The 22,500-nt window shown below is 34.8% G+C and overlaps 2 protein-coding genes across 24 annotated transcripts in view; one reads left to right on the forward strand and one right to left on the reverse strand.

The window, feature by feature from the left end:
- Nucleotides 1-22,500, forward strand: part of FOXP2 (forkhead box P2) — a 555,335-nt gene that overhangs the window by 493,708 nt on the left and 39,127 nt on the right. For 21 of the 23 annotated variants that reach the window (XM_038557404.1, XM_038557405.1, XM_038557402.1 and 18 more), the window contains 4 exons: nt 10,045-10,258; nt 12,067-12,171; nt 19,682-19,769; nt 21,439-21,522. In XM_038557404.1, coding sequence (XP_038413332.1) covers nt 10,045-10,258; nt 12,067-12,171; nt 19,682-19,769; nt 21,439-21,522 — 491 coding nt within the window. Of the gene's footprint in view, nt 1-10,044; nt 10,259-12,066; nt 12,172-19,681; nt 19,770-21,438; nt 21,556-22,500 lie in introns of those variants that run through there. The other 2 variants (XM_038557424.1, XM_038557425.1) reach the window with 1 other exon arrangement.
- LOC111098841 (vasodilator-stimulated phosphoprotein-like) overlaps nt 1,799-22,500 on the reverse strand; it is a 70,216-nt gene continuing 49,514 nt past the window's right edge. The window contains exon 7 of the transcript XR_005369755.1: nt 1,799-1,932. The gene's annotated coding sequence lies outside the window, so the exon portion shown is untranslated. The remainder of the gene's footprint in view (nt 1,933-22,500) is intronic.

Consider the following 22,500-nt stretch of genomic DNA (forward strand, 5'->3'; position numbering starts at 1 on the left):
GTGTTTTGTTAGATATTAAATGTGTATATATTAGTCTTATGGAAGAAAATGATTTATAAGGGCAACACGATTTAAGCACTATTGAATATACACTGTAGACCTATAGAGAATTCGATTAGTGGGAAAGCTAATAACACTCCGCTTAAACAAAAGTGAGCTGATGGGAGTTTTGGTGGAGAACTGATAAAAAAAAAAAAAAAAAAGAAGTTCCTAATCTTCACACAGAAACTCTCACATGTAAGAAAAGAGTCTTTATGTATTAATACAAAGCGTATTCCAAGTTATGCTTTGTAAGACCCCATCATATACCTTGGGACCATGTATTGATCTTATTTCCCTAAAATAATAATGCCTATGCATATATTATAATTCATAGCTTCAAATAGCTGTATTCTTATTTTTCTGATGAGAAAACTTTGGATGTACTCTGATAATACGATAATATGATACACTATAAATCATACAATTGTACATATTCATCATTTGACTCAACTTTTGAGACATGGAAGTATTCTTAGTTTAAAAAACGACAGCGGTAAACAAAATTACTCCTTGTGTGGTAAATTCTTGGTACAGGTGAGAGTCAAATCAGTAAACATCATAAAAGCACATTCTAATTTCATTTGGATTTTCTTGGAACAAATTTTAATCCAAATGGACTTTAATTATATTTGTTACAAAGGGGCTCACATGGTGGTAGTAGTATTTTTTTGTTATTTTTTCTGACTCAACAGGATATACTGAAGAAAGTCGAGGTTGCCTAGATGGCTCAGTCGGTTAGCATCTGAGTCACGATTTCAGCTCAGGCCATGACCTCAGGGTTGTGAGTTTGAGCCCCATGTTGGGCTCAGTGCTGGATGTGGAATCTGCTTGAGATTCTTTCCCTTTGCCTCTCATGCCTCCCACTCGTGCTCTCTTTCTCTCTTTCAAATAAATAAATCTTTAAAAAAAAAAAGACAATCAAGAATAATCGAATAGGAAAGAATAAATATTTTTCCCAGAGTCTTTTCCTTCCCTCTACTTCAGATCTTCTAATTCACCTGACTGAATCACTCTTAGGAAATCAAGAAAGATAAAGTTTAAATAGTGAAAGAAAAAGAAGGCAATAAAACCACTTTTCTGCACCATTCCAAAGAGAATTGGAATAAACCATAGTGTCACCAGCCCATGAATGTTCTACTCATAAACTGTTGTTCTCTGCAAAAATAAATGCAACTTGAGGACAAATGAAGAATAAACTTTTTAAAAAACTGTGTATAAATTAATTCAACGTAAACATGGATTTCTTTGGTAGAAACTACACTAAAACAGAAGCAATAAATGTATCTCATTGAGTTTTTTCAAATAAATTTATATAAATTCTATATTTAGGATCTAATCATATAAGAATCTCATCAGTAGAGAGAAGCAGGATCTTATTTGAATAAAACCATTGAATCAAACACTTCAAGAAAGTTTAAAATAGATGTTCACAGAGGCAAAATATAATTTAAGTGCAATATATTTGTTAAAACTATTTTCTTCCAAAACAAGCATATAGATATCTTGCCAAACAAGGAAAATTTATTATGATATAACCATTTTCATAGTTTTCAAATGAAAATTTTCTCTTATTTCTGAACTTTTTAACATAAAATTATCTTTTTTTTCCCTTTTTTTCTGTTTGTACTGTATATAAAATATATGAGAGATTAAATACACAAGATAGAGAACATCAAGGAAAAGGAAATAAATCTGAAAACACATCGGGGTTTGAGCAGAATATTTATATTTTAAATAAAAAACATGAAAGTCATCATTGTGTTTTTACTGTTTAGAGGAGGAAGTGTGAAAAGTACCACTATCGAGAATCACCAGCCAAATATAGGCAGAATGTGTCAGATAAGCCAGCTGTAGTAAAGGAACATAATTTCATAGGGTGGTGCTGGAATCCTAAAATTGGAATGGAAGAAAGTAAAAAAGTAATTGTTAGATAATGTAGATAATTTCATCTGATTATCTCAGATGAAAATAATTTAAATATTTTAAACGTTTTTACCATCAGTTTCACAGTTTACTTTGTACCAAGTTTTTGGTTGGTTGATTGATTAGCCATGAATAATAACCATATGAAAACCAAGTAGGATTTATACACAATGATGATCTCATTGGGCCTTTAAAAATATGCCATATTTGAAGTATTTATCCCCATGATTTAATACGTCTCCTCAGGCTACTTTTTAAAGTTCCAGCTTCTTTCAACCTTATATAAAATAAGTGTATGAGAATGAGACAGAAGTAACAAAATTATAATAATTTTGATAAGAGTAGAAGATTTATAGACATTTTTCTCTGTGTTGCAAAATGATGTAATATATCATGCCACGCTTTAAAGTAAATTATTTTAAACATTAAGCATTTAAAGTCATCATGAATATTACTATAATACTGGGTTTTAATAGAAGAGAGGCAATGAAATTACCATCTCCAAATGCACATATGAGGTGACTGTAGGTATACAGAAGTCAAATACAAAAGGATGGATTTGTAAATCAATATCAAATAAAATACTGATTATGAGGCTATTTGCTCCATGGATAGTACAGTTTATGTGTCAGCTAGTAATTACTTCGTGACACATTTTCATGACCCAGTACCACTATCTACAGGTAATAGGAAATTATTGTGCATGCACTTCAAACTTTGATATGATTTTGACATGAGATAGAAGTCAGCGTATTCCAATACGCACTATACTCACAGGCTTCCTGTGACTACAGCGACTAAAATATACCTGGTAAAAACTTTATTTCCTTCTAGCCATCTACATGTTTTTGAATTTATGAAAGTGATTCAGAACGTAATGCTTTTGTGACCAATTTGAAAGACCAAACAAGGACTGTGAGGCTATCTAGCCAGCACAAGTTTGAACTTAGGCCTTCTAGAACTAGATGAGTTTGGAATGAGACAACTGTTGAGTAATAAATAAAATGAAATTGTTTTAGGTAAAATATAACATCCTGAGGTAGGAATGTGCTCAAGTTTGTCTTCAGACGAATATGCGGCCAAGATCAGCTATTTGGCCTTGACTCAGTCTCTCTGCTTATGGAAATCAAAATAGCCAAATGTCTACTTCAGTATCACTTCTGGCATCCCAATTTTTTGCCTAATCTGTGATCATGTATTTGCAGAGATTGCCATTATATCTAATCAGGATAACAAACAATGCATGCCATGTAGAATTACTGTTAGCATCTTAGTATTCCCTTTTAAATACCAATCTCCAATTTGCAACTTGGAAGGAAACTCTCCTTTGGGTTTTTAATTTTTTATTTTTTAAAAGATTTTATTCATTTGTGAGAGACACAGAGAGGGAGCAGGGACATAGGTAGAGAGAGAAGCATGTTCCCTGTGGGGAGCCCGATGCAGGACTCAGTCCCAGGACACCAGGATCACGAGCTGAGTCAAAGGCAGACGCTCAATCACTGAGCCACCCAGGCATCCTTCCTTTGGGGTTTTATATATGAAAACTCCCATCAGTAAGGTAAAGTTTAAATGTATATTTATTATTGCAGGAATAAAATTTCGCAAAGTTAACCATGAATGCTGTTAATATTATGTATAAAAACTAACTTACGAACCTGGGTGGCTCAGTTGGTTAAGCATCGGAATCTTGATTTTGGCTTAGGCCATGATCTAAGTGTCGTGAGATCGAATCCTGTAATGGGTTCTGCCCTAGACATGGAACCTGCTTAAGGTTCTCTCTCTCCCTCTCCCTCTGCCCACCTCATGCTCCCTCTCTAAAAAGAAAACAAAACACAAAAACTAACTTACAAAAAATTAAGTACATAGGGAAATATTAAGTGTGTTAAGTTAGTTTTTGAGAAAATGTAAATAAGAGAGAAAGGTGGGGATTAAATTATATCCTAATTCTATTGTCACAGAATTGTTTGGTATACCAGCACACATACACGAAAAGGAATTTATCTCCATTTAGGCCATAAGTCTTTATAAAGTTGTTTGTTACTTCTTTATCTTGAGGGAAGACTCCAAAGCAGAATGTCAGCTTTGCCACATTAAAGTTTCATGATGAGGAAAACTTAGAAAATTATTTTTTTAAATAAATATCAAATTTTAAAAATGCAGCCTATAAAAATTTTAATAGTAAAATCATAGTAGGAATTTTTATATGTATTTCAGATGTATTCTAGTATCCCAGAAGTTCCTTCTTTAGTGGAGATGTTTGCCTTTGGTCTCAATTTTAGTCAAATAGCTGTTGTATTCCTTCTAACTCAGCATTTGGGCAAAATATGTATTAGGTCCACCTCTCATTAAACATACATTTTATGTATGTTTAAAGACGGGCACTGTACCTACAGGTTAAAGTAGACCTCCAGTCAAATATGAATCAATAAAATGTTAGGTTAGGCAGATTTTAAATGAACACATAGATCTCTGAAGGGTAGCCTAGAAACCAGAATAATGGTTGCCTCTGGAGAGGAGAACAAGGAAGCGAGAGGTGGGGGTGGGTAGGAAAATTTAATTTTGCAATGTACACCCTTCTCTATTATTCAGTTATTTGGCCACGTGTAATATACTAGTGCTTTTTAATGTGTGAAATTTAAGATGAAAAGTGAAAATTACATGATAATAGTTCAATAATTCTGGTGATTAAATATCAAATTGTTTTCATAAAATATATGAATGATACAAATACTTCTACCAAAATTTTATTTTATTACTTTTAATTATAAGTAACCCTAGAAAATAAGCAGAGTACAAATAAGATAATTTTTTAAAAATCACAGTAGACTTTACATCATAATGTATAAAAATTATTTAATATTAAAAGTTAATTAGTAGACATAGAAAATGAAAGGACATTGAGAGAATCTTTCATTTTGGGGTGTGAAAAAGCTGTGAATGTAATTTTTACCAATAAGGAAAGCCACTGGAATTTTTAAAACCTATATGCCCCAAGGATGTATAATCTAGATGTGAATTACCAAATTTTAATTAATTCTTAGCACATCACTTGTCACCCAGTAGTTACTCCACAAATTCTGGATCCAGGATTAAGGAATTATTATTTAATTGATTTACCTGTGGTATTACATGCAATTTGATTAGGAATTCATCCTTTTATTCATTCAACTCCTAGGAAAACAAACCTTTCAATGCTTATTTGTAGTATGGGCAGTGAACAAAAGTAAGCCCAAGTCATCATCCCAAAGCCATCACCCATCCTCATTTCTTGATTTTTTTTTAAGTCATGGAATTTTAAAATTGCGTAACCACACAACATCTTGGCACTAGTATTATATGCATGTATCCTTGAAATAAGCTACTAAGAAAATTGAATCATCTTTACTAAGGATTTTAAGTTGCCTATTATTCTATGATGGTCTAGTCCACTGATTCCCAGATTATGCTTGCCAGCATGTTCCAGTCAGTTGTATAACTTGGTATCCTTGGAGCTTTCATTCACTGGAGGTGCTCTTACAGGCACTGGGGGCAACACAGTCACCAAAACACAGAAACCCCTGCCACCCAAAAACTTTTATTATAAATTAAGTAAAACATATAGTGATAAGTGCTAAGGAAAAAAAACCTTAAAAGTCAGTGTAGGAAAAAAAGGAAGAGACCGTAGAAAATGGGATGGGTTAAACTTGTAGATAGGGTGGCCAGGAACAGAGTCCTGGAAAGAGGTTATGTGAACAAATGACCTAAAGATTTGAGAAGCCCTGCCACGCATTAGCTCTAGAGCTACTCAACTTTTCTGTTCCTCAGTGTCCTCATCTCTAGAATGGGGATAATAATAGAGCCTGGGGTCATGGATTAGCACTGAAGCATGGAGAAGAGTGACTGGTATATCAGAAGCACCGGTAAGTTTCTAAAAAAAACAGAGATGAAGAGTGAGTTGGGGTCAGAGAGGCTGTATAAACAGAAACTTAGTCTAGAAGCAAGCTAATTTTAGAAAAAAAAAAAAATCTGTGAAGTTTATAAATAGGCAGCCTGCAGTTCAAGGGAGGGGCTGGAGATCACTTGATGAATTCTAAGCCTACACCCAGTATTTAAAACTGAAATAAATTAGTGTAATTGTAAAAAGGGTTTTGCACTTGTTTTTCTTTTTATCCTCAAACGGATTTGTAAAATGCTGAGTTAAACAAGAGACTTAAGTTTTCTTTTTGTGGCTGGTTTTTGGGTTTTGTTCCTAGGCATCTTGGAACTGATGTACATGTTAACATTAGTCATGAGTCTCCCAAGATAGAGACCAAAGACCTCTTAGATCTCTTAGATTAGGAGTGTTTAGAAGAGCACTGTTGCACAGAACACAGTTTAGGCAATACTGAGCATATTATATTATTGCCTGAAAAACAAGTTAATTCTTGTAAATCACCAAAACTTCAAAATTCACAAACTTTCAGAATCCTACAAAATTGATTGGCTCATTGTTTCATATGCATAGTTTTGTATCCATAGAAAAGAACTAAGCAAATTGTAGATGTGAAAACTTTGTTTCATGAGCAATGAAGTAGTTTGCTTTTAAAAATATTCCTCCCAAATGATCTGCACATTGGAATCAACTGTGGGGCTCCAGAAAGAGACTGATACCCATGTCCTACCTCCAGAAATTGTGATTTAATTGGTTTGGGCTATGGTCAGGGCAGCAGAAGTTTCCAAATGCCCCCAAGTGAGTCTAATACACAGACACTTTTGGGAACCACTTCTACTAATGAGAATCTCTTTTTGACATCATCTCTTCTCCGCCCCATATCTGTAATCTTTAAAAACCATTTTCTTTGTTGTTTAATTAAGGATCCTTATTTGGATAGCGAACCAGGTTATTTATTTATCAAGTGTTTATGCGCTTAGTATTTGTTGCCATATCATTGTGATGTCATGGTGATACCACTAATTTGCAACACAAATGAGTGTTATAAGAGAAGTCTGCTTTTAAAAGGTAAGTGGATACTTAGGTTAACTGAATTGTTAATAAAATTCAAAAACTAAATTATTAATAACATCTTTAACTGGTATAGTGTCTAAAATGCATCTAAGAGTCTTTAGCCAAGATGTAAAGTTTTATTAGCTACTCAATCTTCTAGAATCAACTAGTGCCGTTTCTAATTCTTTACATTGGCCTTATAAGATGGCAGTGCTCACAGATAACATGCCACAAGTACATTAAGAGCCACAGTACTTCCATGTGAATACCCAAATACCTTCAAGAACTATGTGAATCTGTTATAATCAATTAAATCAGCTACTGTTTATTAAGCACATAACCAGGCACTGCTCTTAGCACTGGGGATAGATAGGCAAAATAAGAAATCCCTGCTCTAACCAGCCTGAGTTTACAGTGTAGTAGAGGGAGACTGATGACAAGTAAAACAAACAAATAAATAATATGGTTTCAGAGACTGATTAATGATTTAAGGATAAATAAAGTAGGGCGAGGTGATAGAGAATGTTAGAAGGCAAGGTGGGGAAGGGGTGATAATGTGGTCAAAGAGCTCTCAGAGGAGGTGACCCTTAAGTCATCTGAGGGAAGAGAGGGAGGAAACCGTGAGAAGATCTGTGACAAAGTCGCCAATGCTGTGGGAACAGCCAGAGCAAAAGCTGGCAAGGGAGCAAATATTTCATGCATCTAAGATGCAGAAGAAAACTAGTATAAGAGAGAGAAATGTAGAGAGAGAGCATTAGATGACATCAGAGAGGCAGGCGAGACCCAGATAATAAATGCTAGTACTTCACAGGCCACAGTAGGGTTTTTTGTTGTTGTTTGTTCCTTTTTCTTATAGTTCCCCCCCCGCCCCCCGAAATGTTCTGGAAAGCATTGGATACTTTGTCTGGAAAGCGCCATGGCCTAATTTAGATTTAAAGGGATAAATTTGGGCTGATATAGGAAGAGTGGTAAATTATAGCAAGGCAAGGAGAAAGCAGGAAGACAGGAAAGGAGAAAAGGAGAACCATCGTCCAGGCAAGAGTTGACAGTGGGGCAGAGAGGCAGTCAGATGGCGAGGGCTCCCATGCAGAAGAAGAGCAGATGCTGTCACAGAAAAGGATTTGCTAATGGAGCTTTGCTGTTAGGATACGTAACTCATACAGACAGGTAATCAGAAAGTTACAGTGAGAAAAGTTTCGGAATCCTGGGTTAAAGATAGAGTTAAAGCAATAATTAATGATCTTTATATAGAAATTATTTCCTATGTAATGGAGAAAATACCTTACTTTTATTAAGCCATTCTCTTCTCTCCAGAAAAAAAAAAAAAAAAAAAAAAAAAGTCGTTTTTAATGACTGGAAACCTGAGTTAGCCTGCCTTTTTTTCAGTCTTAGGCTGTTTGAAAATCTTCAGGAGCCAGAATCACCAAAATGATAGCTTTCAGTAAAACTATCTGTAAGAAATTGTGATAGGCATAGCAATTTAAGGTTACCACTGTGATGAATAATTTGACCAGAAGTTATGTTTGGAGCAGTGAGAATTCTTCTGTCACTTTGGGCTACTTACCTCTCTGTCTGGATTGATGATTTTTCTACTTTCAGGGGTAGGGGTGAGAGGGCTCACTCTCCTCGTCATCACGTCCTGTTCTCCCCTAGTCTCCCCTGCCTGTTCCATCCTGTCGGCTCCCACACATCTCTTGATTGATCTGTATCACTTATAGCATCTGATGGAGACATGTGCTGGATTTTGGAGGTGGGGGTAGTTTGATTAGCACTTCCATCCTTACGTTAGATGTTGCAGATGAACGTGGTAATAAAGAGCCTAGATTTTGGAGCCACAGCACATTAGGTTTGAATTCTGTCCAAGTAGCTATGAACGTAGCGATTTGGTAACATCTTTCATCTTTCTAAACCTCCATGCCATGCCCTCATCTGTAAAATGTAATGATTCCTAACATCAGGTGACATTAATTGAGATTATGAATGTAAAGCACCAGACTCTAGCAGATGCTGAGTAAGTGATAGCAATCACAATTACAAACTGCATTTGCCCCTGTATATCTTTATTCAGTACTTTTCGTATTTTTAATATGATATCTTAAGAGCAAAGGCATTCAAACCAAACTGCCTGGATTTAAATCACAGCTCTAGCACAGAGAAGTTTTATGACCTCGGATACATATTTGAGCCTCTCTCTCTCTCTCACTTTGTTTCCTTATCCATGAACTGGTTAAAATATAGTTATCAACTCCTTTGGATTTAGTGAGGATTAAGAAGTATAGGGTATAGAAAGAATACATGAAGGCATAGCACTTGGCACATATAAGTACGATTTTATAAGTCAGATACTGTAAACAATAACCTCTTAATTCCTTATTTCAAAATTACAGTTAAAAGCTAAAGCATTGTGGCTTGATTTTGTTTTCTTCCTTCTTAAATCTGGTAAATTTGCACGATCTGAATCAAGGTGTTGTTTAAAATGCATGGTTCATTCATTCTATCAGTCATAAAATGAGGTTTCCATATTATCTGCTTAATTGATCCATGTAGGTAATCATATTGGCTTATTTAGCACCTCCAAGCGAAACTCAATTATTTTGTTTGCCTGTCTGAGAAAGAGCAAACTAACTTTGTCAAAGTTAATTGTCAAATATATTTTCCTTCTGAGTTGAATGTTTACTGGTTTTCCCTGACATTTTTTTCCTGACATTTTTGTTTATGCTCCTTACTCCTTTTCTTCTTTTCATTTCTTTTGATATGTCTCATTTCCAAATCTATTTCTTTTTCAGTTCCTCACCGATAAAAACTTAATAAGAAAAAGCTGCTGCTAAAAGTTGAATAGTTTAACTTCAAGGTAGAACTTGCTGGGTTTTTCCATTAATCCTTGATATCATTTCCAATATGATCACACCCTACTATTCCTAAATTGGTAGTCGTTAGCAAATAACTGATTATTCACGAGAAAGGCAATGGTGCTGATGGTGTAAAGTGATTTATTGTTGTATATTAATTATGCTGGTAGCATCACTTTTGTTGTTGGCATTAATCCAGTAATAACACTAAGCTCATTATATGAACTTTACCTCGTTATATTAGTGGGGCTTTCTTTCATTTTATAGCTGGCTTAAGTCCTGCTGAGATTCAGCAGTTATGGAAAGAAGTGACTGGAGTTCACAGTATGGAAGACAATGGCATTAAACATGGAGGGCTAGACCTCACTACTAACAATTCCTCCTCGACTACCTCCTCCACCACTTCCAAAGCATCACCACCAATAACCCATCATTCCATAGTGAATGGACAGTCTTCAGTCCTAAGTGCAAGGCGAGACAGGTAAAGCTCATGAGATTTATTCTATATTTATATGTCACCAACTTTTACTTCCACCATTCGTAAAACTAGGATAATGATTTGTACTTAACAGGGTCAGAATGTATAGAACAAATTAAATAGAAACCTTTTGATTATTTATCTTAAATATTATTTTCATTTCAGATGGCAGTCCAAATACCAGAATTGTGATGGATTTGGTGGGGAATGTGCCCGAAGAAAGTTATTTTTTAATATGTGCATGTGGAATTACTGTGTCAACATATTTTTATGGCTAATATGTTGTGATGAACCAGATTGCTGAAATGAGAACATTTTACCATTTCTTAAACTTACGAACCCTCTTTGAATGATTAAAGATGCATCCATACCCCCCTTAGTATATGCTTAAAAACATGTGCTTGATATATGTTTAAGAACACGTCCAAAAAAAAAAAAAAAAAGAACACGTCCATAGATCCAAGAATCAATATGTGTAAAGACATAAACACAGGTGTAGTAAACCAAAAGATAGAATATCTGGTTTGCCTTTTTATTGGTGTAGCATGATGGAATTTATAAAAATATAAATTAAACTTATGGCAGTGATTGAATAGTATAAACTGAATAAATTTTACTCAAAATTCACAAAGAAAAATTATTCGATTTCAGTTACCCACATTGAGTACATTATGTTAGATAATTTTCAACTTCCTGTTTTATTTTAGTTGTGTAAAAACTTCCCTAGTAAAAGGAGCACCTGGGTACTTTTTGTCCATTTACTTCCATTTATTCAAGCATAAAGCCATCTAATCAGGTTCCCTTAATCTACATAAAATACATAAGCTAAAACATTGCTTCACATGAAAAATATCTTTTTAAGAGATGAAACATAAGTGCAAGATTTCTTAACGGAGTGACTTAGGCTCCTGTGGTATAAAGCACTGAATACGACAAATTTGAATATAGTAGACTGGAAGTATTCTGTGATGTAATATGAATATCCGCCTGACAGCAACAAATTCTTTCTCGTAAACATTTTTTTATAGAACCATATATTTAATTACAGTACAGTTTAAAATAGGATGCTCTAATTTGGTGGTGTTTCTGGTCTTCATTTGAGTGTCATGAAAATTTTTTCTTGTTAGTTTTCATTATTATAAAATGGTATGCTTCTGAATGCTTTCATGCTGTTGTTTTAATTGAGATTAATTTGATGATTATATATTGCAGAAGTTGGTTGATTTTTCTAGGATGTCTCTGTCTGACATAAAACTCACTTATCAAAAGTCTTTGATGATTATAGAAGGATATAGCTAATGAATACTGTTCCAAAATAGAATTTTTTAAAATCAGCTGTAACTAGTGGAAATATATATGGTTCTCACATAAATATTAAACAATTTAAATGGTCCTAACGGTCCACATCTTCTTGAAAAAGAGCATTTAAAAAATCTTATGGTGGCTGTCCTATTACCTTCTTAAAAACACAGGTTTATTTCACTTGACCACATATGAATATATATTTTTTATTTAGAGGTAAATGTTACATTAAGGTCATATGGCAAGATTAGCATATGATATTATACAGTCCTCTTAGTTTTTCATCCTTTATTAACAGTCATCTTTGGCTCTATTTCTCCTCTAATTGGAACATCATCTAGCCTTGGCAGTTGAACTATTCAATAGAACGATTAAATTTTTCTGACTGCTCTGAGCTGAATTGACCTGTTTTGACCTGTTTGTCACTGATCGTAACCTGACAGGCGCTAGCAGCCTGCAACGATTATGGCTTTTTGAGATGAATCTGACGCCGTGTTCTTTTGCTACAGCTCGTCACACGAGGAGACTGGGGCTTCTCACACTCTGTACGGCCATGGAGTTTGCAAATGGCCAGGCTGTGAAAGCATTTGTGAAGATTTTGGACAGTTTTTAAAGTAGGTTTCTTACCTTTTTTTTAGGGAAGGGGGTGGATTATGTGAGAGTTTTAGGCATATTTTGTAAATTAATGACACAAAGCTCAAAGGAAGAAGGTCCATCATGAGGCACACTCCATGTTTTCTGTGTGTCCCAACAAGTGCATGACTGAAGATAGGCCAAGAAGGTGACTTCATCTTTACCTCTTCACCAGAATATTTTAGAAATCATTCATTAGAGGTTTTTGAATGAATGAAAAATAGTAGCCTACAGTAGTAGTGTCATTAATCATTGGGAGACGTGTGCAGGATTCACTTAAATTTCAAGTTTTTAGTAAAAAAATTAAGTGAAATTACGTGAAGAGTCATCGACTACATATAATTTTAAACAGACATATTTTACAGGTTTATTTTTTGATCACAAGCTTGATATTCCTTCCTTTAAATAATGATGCTTGACATATATATATTTAACAACAAGAAGGAAGAAATGAAAGTTGAAAGTAGCTAAAATTTTAAGAAATAATTCTATTTCATCTACATTGTTTCTTGTTGCCCTCAGAATCACAGAGCAACCTTGCATCGCTGTATATTTGTGTGATACATTACGTGGCTTCTCTAGCTTAAAAATCAAAATTTTGTGGATCCTTAATTTCTTCATACCGTGATATATATATATTTTTTTTAATTTTAAGAGGTTCCTTTTCAAATGAGAATATGCATCTTTTTTGAAACATTTTCCACGCACAATTCTGCTATACAAGAGATCTAAACAGAGAGCTACAGATAGGTTTATGGAGATGAGTAACTTCACAGGCTGAGACTCTTATGTTGTCATGGAGCAGCTAACAGGGTGAATGAACTGTTTCATGCTTCATCAACAATTAAGTTAATTAGCTCATTTGAAATTGCACTGCTTTGTTGCCAGGATGTTGGCAGAAACATCAAAAAGATGTGTTTACAAATGGTAGACTACAGGGTATAGAGTAAAAGCACCTTAACAACAAGGCACAAGTACTTGGCATCCTCATAACTTTATAACAGAATTACAGTAAGATTTCCACAAGGATTTTTTTTAACTTTTTCTCATTTCTGACCAATTAAAAGAAAATTTGCTTACTATATTGCTTTGGCTTTTGTAAATGGCCTTAAATAAAAATTTGCACTGGCTGTTATACCAGAACAGCAGTGAGCTACCATTTTGTTGGGTATGAAACTGATTCAACTGTTCTAGGCAAAGAGAGCATTTCAAATGATAAGTAACTTTGCTGAAGTGTTCCTCTCTAAGGAAATAACATTTGTTAAAGACAAAAATATAGGGACATGGATTTTTAACAGCTAATTTCATATTTCTTCCTTTGAATATATTCATCCTTATCAATATGTTATATCATTCTTTACCATTAAGATTATTAAGAGGACTATTGCTACCATATCTTAAATACGGTCATTGAAGCCCTAGAACTAGCCCAATCACCATCTCATTGCTCCAAGTTGTTCTCCCTGACAAAATTAAGAATAAGTTTTAAAGAAAATGTACATATTTTCCCTTGAGTGTCCTTTCCTTTGTAGCACATGGAAAGGGACACTTTTATTCAACTCAAATGTTTATATAAATTTTTATTCCTAACAAGCAGACGAATATGAACCTTCATTTTACCCTCCATGGTTCCTTTTGACATTCATGCTAATATTTTTAAAAACTAAAAGAAATTATAGGGGGGGCCAGGGATGAAAGAAAGAAAAAGAAGAAAGAAAGAAAGAAGAAAGAAAGAAAGAAAGAAAGAAAGAAAGAAAGAAAGAAAGAAAGAAAGAAAGAAAGAAAGAAGAAAGAAAGAAAAGAAAAAAAAAGAAAGAAAGAAAGAGAAGAGAAATTACAATTAAAAAAGCATTTCCTTTCAATTACATACCAACTTTGATTCCAAAGGCTATTTTTCCAACCCATTAACTTTATAGAGATGACAGGACAAGTGACAGTAGATTGTAAGGTCTTTCAGTCCATTTTTGTTATGATATGCTTTAGATTCTCTTATTCAGAGATCTGTGATAAATTCTGTTGATAGAGGTAATAGGTAATGCCAGTGTAGTGCAAAAAAAAAAGGTATTTATTAGATACATTTCCATACTGGCATTGTCTTTTTCTTAAAGTGGGAAATTAAGAAAGAAATAATATATTTTATTAGGTTAATCAAGTTCAGTTATTCAGAAAAAAGTTTAGTGTCTGTGCGAAAAGTGAAATGAAGAAGACATCACCACCACTAATGTGAATTTTCTTGGAAAGAAGATTTTGCTTTTCCTTTGTAATAATGGGGAGAATTGAGTCTTAGGGGAAAGGAATGTTGTCAGACGAGTCAAAAAGCTGTAAGAGGGTTTTTAGCTCCCAGTTTTCTTATTTACTCTCCTCCAGAAACATTATATCAAGTGCTTATTATAAAAACTTTTCTGAGAAAATATCGTTGTGGCATTTTTATTTCTGAAATGCACTAGAAATAAATGTATAGCTTGAGCTTGACTTCGGTATCAGACAATGTATCCATCGGTTTGAAATAAAAGAAATCCATTCATTATTACTATTTAGCCTACATATGTTGAGTAACAAAGGAGAGTAGAAAAATAATTTAGAGTCCCAGATCCCCTTTCTCTTGTCATATGCCCAAACAAACTAGTAGAAGCCCTGTGTTTTTACCCAGCACCAAATAAAAAGCCAGCAGAGGACAGATGCTTATGTGTAACATACATATTTTAGTTTTACGCATGTTCTGTAACACTAAATGACGTATTCTTTTCCACCAAATGAAGGCTAAGTTGGAAACCTTAATTTGTAGCAGCAAAGATAAAGGCAAGAAAAATAAAAGACAAAGAAGAAAGTCCAGGCTAGGGAAAAATTTGAATTTTACTGGGAAGAAGGTGTTGACAGAAGCTAACCATTTGTCTGACCACTAATTGAGGACCTCACTAGATCACTAAAAGCATTTAATACTACTTCTTCATTACTGTCTTATAAATGTCAAAGTGTAATAACATCTGACAAAACTTTAGCGTAGTGTGTCTGCAAAATTAATTATCATTCCATAGGACCTAAGTCAGCTTGAATGTAGATGGATTGGCTTTTAGAGCTGAAACCAAAAGGTTTACAATATAGCATTCCAGTTAGCAGACAAGTGTTCTTGAATCTGCACACACAGATGCCAGCAAATAAAACATGGTCTGAGGATCCAAAGGTGGAATATGCTCCGCGAAGAAAGGCAGAAGGATTCGCGTCCATAAAAATATCAATCTATCGAAGACTCATTAGTTGATGAACTTAAGTGAATTAGACTTGTTATAAAAAGTAAATCTTCAAGGCTTGGCACTGTCTACAGCGCCACAGAAAAGGTAGTGGAGACGGAATAGTTTATTTCATGGAAATTTGTTGTCTTCTTTTCTTGCAGCTGACTACTCTAAAAATCATGCTTTACTTAAGTGTGTATTGTCTATTTCTTTGTCTTTGACTAGGCAGCCTGGCTACAAAATTATGACCTCAAGAAGGCATTCTTTGAACTTGTCAGAATGTTGTTTCTTTGGGTGACAGTGCCCCCATCTCTCAAAACTAAGGCATCTCACATAATCAGCTAAATGAATAGTGACAGCTAACATTTTGTATTTAAACTCCTGTCAGTGTTTAAACATAAAAAGCTTGATGCAAAATAAATCAAACACCAGTGATATGCAAGTGAAACATTTTGTTAAAACAGTCTCTGACATACTTGGATTTAAATCTGATCCCTTTTTAACTTATAAAATGCTATAACTTTAAATGAATTTGAAAAATCCAGAGGTTAAAATTGAATTGCTAATCTGGGGTATGTATAATTGAAGTTACCACATGCATTCGTAACCTTAAAAGCTTTGTTAAAGAGAACTGTGCACTAAATAAATTGGAAGGATCCTTCCTTACTTTTCGTCTTCCCTGAAATGCTTTGCTTAATTGTTTTGAGAAAGAATGTGACTGCCTATTTATGTTTTTGTTTCTAGTTCACGCTACCTACCTAGCACACAGATTCCATGCAGTTTTGAAAGAACGTCAGTCGACCACATCATTTATTCCATTTTGAAAACAAAAATCAATATACCTATAAAGTGACCCATAAATTAGAACTGGCTCACACAATGTTTGTTCAGTGCTGCCTTTCTGAAGGCACCTTTTGCATTTTTTCTTCACCTCTCTGTTTGAACTGCAGTCTCAGTAAGAGGCTCATTAGGGGACATTAGGGACTGGAGCTAACCAGAATTCCAGAGCTTGCTTTGCTCTTATTAATGCATAGTAGAGTAGAATGCATTTAAATATTTCATAGGCATTCAGTAATTTGTGTGTAATCGCCTTGTTAGCAGACCAGTAGAAGTAGAACAGGCCTGTGAAATGGTGTTAGTGATTGCATGGGTAATTTACAGACCTTTGCCATCAGAAAGAGTATTATTGTTGGCTAGTATGAAGCTGTGAAATAGAACTAGCAATAAGTAAAAAAAAAAAAAAAAAAGAAACTTAATAAAGGTTTTTGTAACAAGCATCTTCAAGGATAACAACCCCACTTGGTCCTTTTGAAGCAGCTATAATTTATGACATAGGCAATATATCAAATGCATAAGATAGTATTATGGAGCATTCATATGAAAAGGGTATTTGCAACATTAGTTCCAACTTCCTGCAAGGGACATGATTAAATGATTAATGAAATGTCCCTTTGCATATGCATTTTGAAACAGCAATTAGGCACTGACTGAGAAAATCCACCAATCCTCTCATTTTTCAGTATTATCTCATTCTTGATTTATAAATCATAGAGAATTTTTGAACAGCAATATGTAGTACCTGAGATAGTTATAAAAACATAAAAGAGAATAATTTGGGCACAAAATAGTCATAAATACATAAATTCATAATTTAATGTTAATAGCCTATTTATTTAGTCTTATTGCATTGTATTTATATCCGACACTATTTCTGTACTTTGATTGGCATAATTAAGTAGGGGGAATGAATAGGCACTATTATTTTACATATCACTGGTAAACAATAGCGAGGAAAGGAGAAGGGAGATGTGGCAGAGAGGTATGTATGTGTTTTTCAAGTTCTCAGTAATCCACTGGAGGCTGTTCTATAAATGATCATTGAAGGGCTGCAAGCTAGCCTATAATTACAGGAAAGAAAGTGGCAGCTCTGGCATTTCATAACTATGTGTCCTCGAAAAGTGCTTTGTGAGTTTGTCACCAATGATAATTTAGATAGAGGCTCATTACTGAACATCACAACACTTTAAAAACCTTTCGCCTTCATACAGGAGAATAAAGGACTATTTTAATGGCAAGGTTCTTTTGTGTTCCACTGAAAAATTCAATCAAGACAAAACCTCATTGACTATTATTGTAGTCTACAGTCTCTATTCTAATAAAAGCTGCATAGATAAATTGAATAGGTCTCTAAGACCCCGGTATATAATGCAAACATTTTGTACTTTTTTCGTTGTTCTTTAAATATAGGATAATGATTATCACTCACAAGTAAACAAGTGCAAAAAAAACCCTTTTCTCAGGGTGATTCTATGCAAAAATAAACATGCGATACCGAACGTATTTTTGCCTGTGAAGCTAAATATTCTACTTATCTTGCTCCTTTTACACCCGGATCTTTGTGTATAGCTATAGCATTTTAAAAAATATATGTCATTTAGACTGATTGTGGAATAAATATATGTGTGTGCCTCAAGAGCTCCTGGTGTTAAAAAAAAAACTTAAGAAAATATAGCAATATTAAACCTTAAGAATACGACTCCTATTGTAGTACACTGACAGAAAATTATCCTCTTGTTCATTAAAATTGTGGAGAAAACCTGAAAAACAATGTTTAAACAGCCTGTTAATTAAGGATTAGTAGACACTTTACATCATAAGCTGACCTCTGGTTCATTCCATGCCTCCTGTCCAGAAAGCGTGAGTGAATTTTAGTTCTCGTTACAGTTAGGTTCCTAACAGAACCGAATAGAGCTGAGCTTAGAGCAGACAGGTGAGGTGAAGAGCCTCTCCTGCACTCTGACCACACACCTCAAACTTGACCTTATACACCTCGCTATTTTAGTCCACAGTTTCTCTTCAGCCAAGAATGACAACTGTGCCAAGATACTTGGAGGTTTTGTTGTCATGATCAGGGAGGAGGTATTGAAAGGAGCTGATTTAATTTATCAAGGATTGGGGCAGAATGGAACAAAGGTTTCTAATTGTGGAACCTAGATCTACTAACAAATAAAACTGCTGATTTATAGAGTAGTTCTTTCTCAGAAACACCATTTCAGTTCTTCTTCATATGTGTCCTATATGTGTCCGTCTGCATATTTTTCCTGCTTCATTATTTATTTCAGGAAATTGAGGTAAATAATTTGAATGGTCACAGAAACGTATTTGTTGAATTCAGTACCCTTAGGGCTGTCCTAAACTTTTTTTAGGCTGTGGCACCATTCAAAATAGCATTTGCACCCAGATAGATAAATTCTTATTTAATCTTGTTAATAACTTGTTCTGTGTTTCACTTATATGCATGGATGAGTATGTCTCCTAAATTGCTGCCTCAGTTTGTTCATTAGTGAAATAGGCCCACCAAAGGATACTAAATTACAGAATTTTTATTTTTACTTTAGGAGGCAGCAAATAAATTATATCATACAAATAACAAAGTGTCTATTACTGAATATCTTCATGTTCATTGGAGATGCTGCTCCACTTTCAGTGTATTAGCATACCAGTCATTAAAGAGATTTTTTTTAACATTATGCAATAATCACAATAATAACAACACACTAATACATAGTCAAGATCAGAGTAAGATGATAAGAACGTCTGATCTTTCACCACTTTTGTGTGAAATTAAGATAGATGTCTCCCAAATAGGACACTAGACATGAAATGTCAATCTTAACACTTCTGATTACCAGAATCTTCGATGTACTTTATTTATTAGTAACAGCAAGTGATCATTCTTCATAAGTATTGATGTTTCCATGGGATGATAATTTGCCATCTTTACATAATTCACACCACATCCTGGTGAAATAAGACATCGCTCACTAAATAACATCATAGGAACCCCAGACTGTTTTAACGGAAATGGAATAGAGAATTGCCTTTGTTCTCTTCAGAATTACTTTTGGTTCATATATTTATAAGGTGCCCTTTAAAAAAAAATGGCATGAGTATATGAAATACATCTAGTGATTTCTAATATTATTCTGTAAATGGTTTGAGGAAATATTTTTTCTTTGTAATAGCTGATAAGCTTAGAGACAATGCCATTTCTCTGCCATTTTAGGGGGCTGTGTATGTTACAAACATAATTTTCACCAAACACGTGAGCATATTTAACTTGTCTTTGTATAGTTTCAAGGTGTTCCTTTTCCCCACTGGGGAGGAAGATATGGCCTCAGTGTTGTGCTTTTTCAGGGAAGCGTATACCACCAACATAGACACTGCCTGATGTTGTGTTTTGTGTTTTGTGTCTTGTTAGGCACCTTAACAATGAACACGCGCTGGACGACCGAAGCACTGCCCAGTGTCGAGTGCAAATGCAGGTGGTCCAACAGTTAGAAATACAGGTTTGTTGAGTGCTCTCTTAATGGACCCCTTTCTCGGATTTCTGGTGTGTTAAATCGACTAAGGGGCCAATCCTGAGTCTTTTAACACAATGCCTAATAGAAATACGTAGGATTCTCATTGGTTTCTAACCATGGCAGCGACTGCTGATGACTCAGAGTGGGTTGCTATAGTTTCACGTACTTATCACTTAGACCTATGTAACATTTAGACATCAGATAGATTGGGATATCCCAAAAGAGTCCGCTCTCAGTTTTTCTTGACAGAAGTTAGACTAAACTCCACAGTTGGATACGATTTTATCACAGAGGCAGTTTTCACAGGAGCCAACCCTGATTTATTCTGTGAGATTTTATAATGTAGCAAAGAAGTCTTTACAATATCAAGCCTGTTAGCCCCCTGAAAAACCCTTTCTTTCTTTTCTACCCCTAAGTGTTGTTGTTTGTTTTTGTTTTTGTTGTTTTTCTTTTTTAAATTAAAGAACAGGCAAAGATTCTTAAGACTTTACCAGAATAATGGCAGGTCACCTATAATATCATGGACACCCATATATGTCTTGTTTCAGATGCTGCTAGTTTACGTTCAAAAACACTTCTGTTAATATTGAAACTGAATTCAGTCAAAAATAAATAGAGCTCATAAAAGTGACCAGAAAGCAAATTTATCAGTCTAGCTTTCCTGTCATGTTTTTACCATACTTTTAAGGCTTCGGCTAATATTTCATCAAGAATTTTTTTTTCCTCAATCAAACCAATACTTCGTTTCACTTAAATATACAGTCCCCTTTTCTAAACACATTACTACGTCTTAAGTTGTTTTAAATTCGTCACATCATCTCTGCTTTCCGGAGGGCTACTAAAAATATTTTATTTTGCCCCATGAAATCAAGACCGTGCAAAAAGCATCACCACTGCTGTAGTTTGCAAGGCTTTTTGTAAACCTGTTTACCATCTAGAAAAGGTAGACTAAGACACAAGAGTTGAGCTGATGATCCAGTCTGCGGTGTGACCAATTATGCCTCTTTTCTTTTTCTTTTTCTTTTTTTTTTTTTCCTCCCTCTGCTGTGTCTGACTGATGGAAAAGTAAGGTCCGTCAGTTGTAATGAGACCCAGTGCAAGTGTAGATGCTGACTCCCGTGGCAGAGTTCAGCGTTTCACACTGCCTGGTCTCTGTCACTCTATTGAATTAGATTGATGATGGCAGATTGCAGGGGGCACTAACTGGACCTCAGTGGGAATGCATGAAGTGTGTAGACAATCCTGGCAGGCACTTCGCTTTGAGAACCCTTCACCCCTTCACAGCTGTTGGCACTAGTCCATTGCTAACAGTGTCCACAGGACTTTAAAAGACACCGTGGGCCTTCTAATTTATGGTTTCAGTAACTTGTTACTGTCGAGGCAAGTGACCTCAATTCTCTTATTGACAAAAAGATGAAGTGTTATTTGTTTTCTCTGACCTTTTAACATAAGGAAAGCTATAAAAGTTTTCCTCAGCCCCCCCACCCCCCCCAGCCAAAGTTGCATTTCCTCCCAGATAAGTTCCTACTGACACAGACTTTTATATGCAGCAATCATTACTCTGAGACAAGCTCAATGATCAGATGTATCACGGCCATAAAATAGCTGTATCAGTCATTTCTAAAACGCTTCTGATCTCACTCTTTCTTAACAGCTTTCTAAAGAACGCGAACGTCTTCAAGCAATGATGACCCACTTGCACATGCGACCCTCCGAGCCCAAACCATCTCCCAAACCTGTAAGTGCATATTGCTTTATAAACAGTAAATAGCTCTACCGAGGTAACAGACTAAGAAAATGAACAATTTAGCGACAGTTAGAAAACAATGAGTGTGATGAAAAATATGGCAATAAAATGAAAGTAAAATGCAATCGCTTGTCAAATTGTATGTTTCTTTTAAAGTAATGCTATCTTTTACAAAATCTATCCAATCTACACCGTGGGTGACACTAAACAAAGTACACCTATCAGTGCACAAATCACTGCCTTGAGGCTGAAGCCAGAGAGAATATCTTTCTGTGATAGGTTTACAGATATTAAAAGGAAACCCACTTTGAGCAACCTGAAAAGCAGTACAAATCACAAATAGAAAGGTATGTGGTATGCTGAGGAGGACTTAGATCAATCGTAAGATACATACAAATCGATTCTTTGATCAAATGTTTTCTGGCAAATGTCATAGCGGTTTTAGAGCCAATTCTATCCCATTTCTTTGGTGGTTGTGTCAGTTAAGATGTAGTTCACATGTTTTGTTTTACTATGTAGTTTACACAGTGTTAATTTGGAGAGCTTAGGACAAAGGAAAATGAGTAATTACAGAAAATAAAAAAAAAAAAAACTGCAGTTTCCCCCAAATATACACGAGATTTAATGCACAACCCGATAACGTAGTCAGATATACAGACTATTGAATAGAATATACTTTCTCTCACTCAGCTAATGTTTGCCCAGAAACTTAGAGTAATCAGCTGGGTAACTCTAGTTTAATGAAAGTTTGTGGGGATACTTTTTAATAAGGCCCCGTATAGCCTGATGATGGCGATTACCAGCTTTGCCTCTCTCTCCATGTCCTTAGGTTAAAAAAAAAAAAAATCATTTGATTTTGTAGTAGGGGAGGAGGTCAAAGACAGAGTATATTGTGTGCTGTCTCTCCTAGTGTCTCTGAAATCACTCTGGATTATTATTATTCAAAATTTACTTTTCTTGCGAAACCAC

This window comes from Canis lupus, chromosome 14 (assembly GCF_011100685.1).
Source record: "Canis lupus familiaris isolate Mischka breed German Shepherd chromosome 14, alternate assembly UU_Cfam_GSD_1.0, whole genome shotgun sequence".
In the NCBI taxonomy this organism is placed as follows: domain Eukaryota; kingdom Metazoa; phylum Chordata; class Mammalia; order Carnivora; family Canidae; genus Canis; species Canis lupus.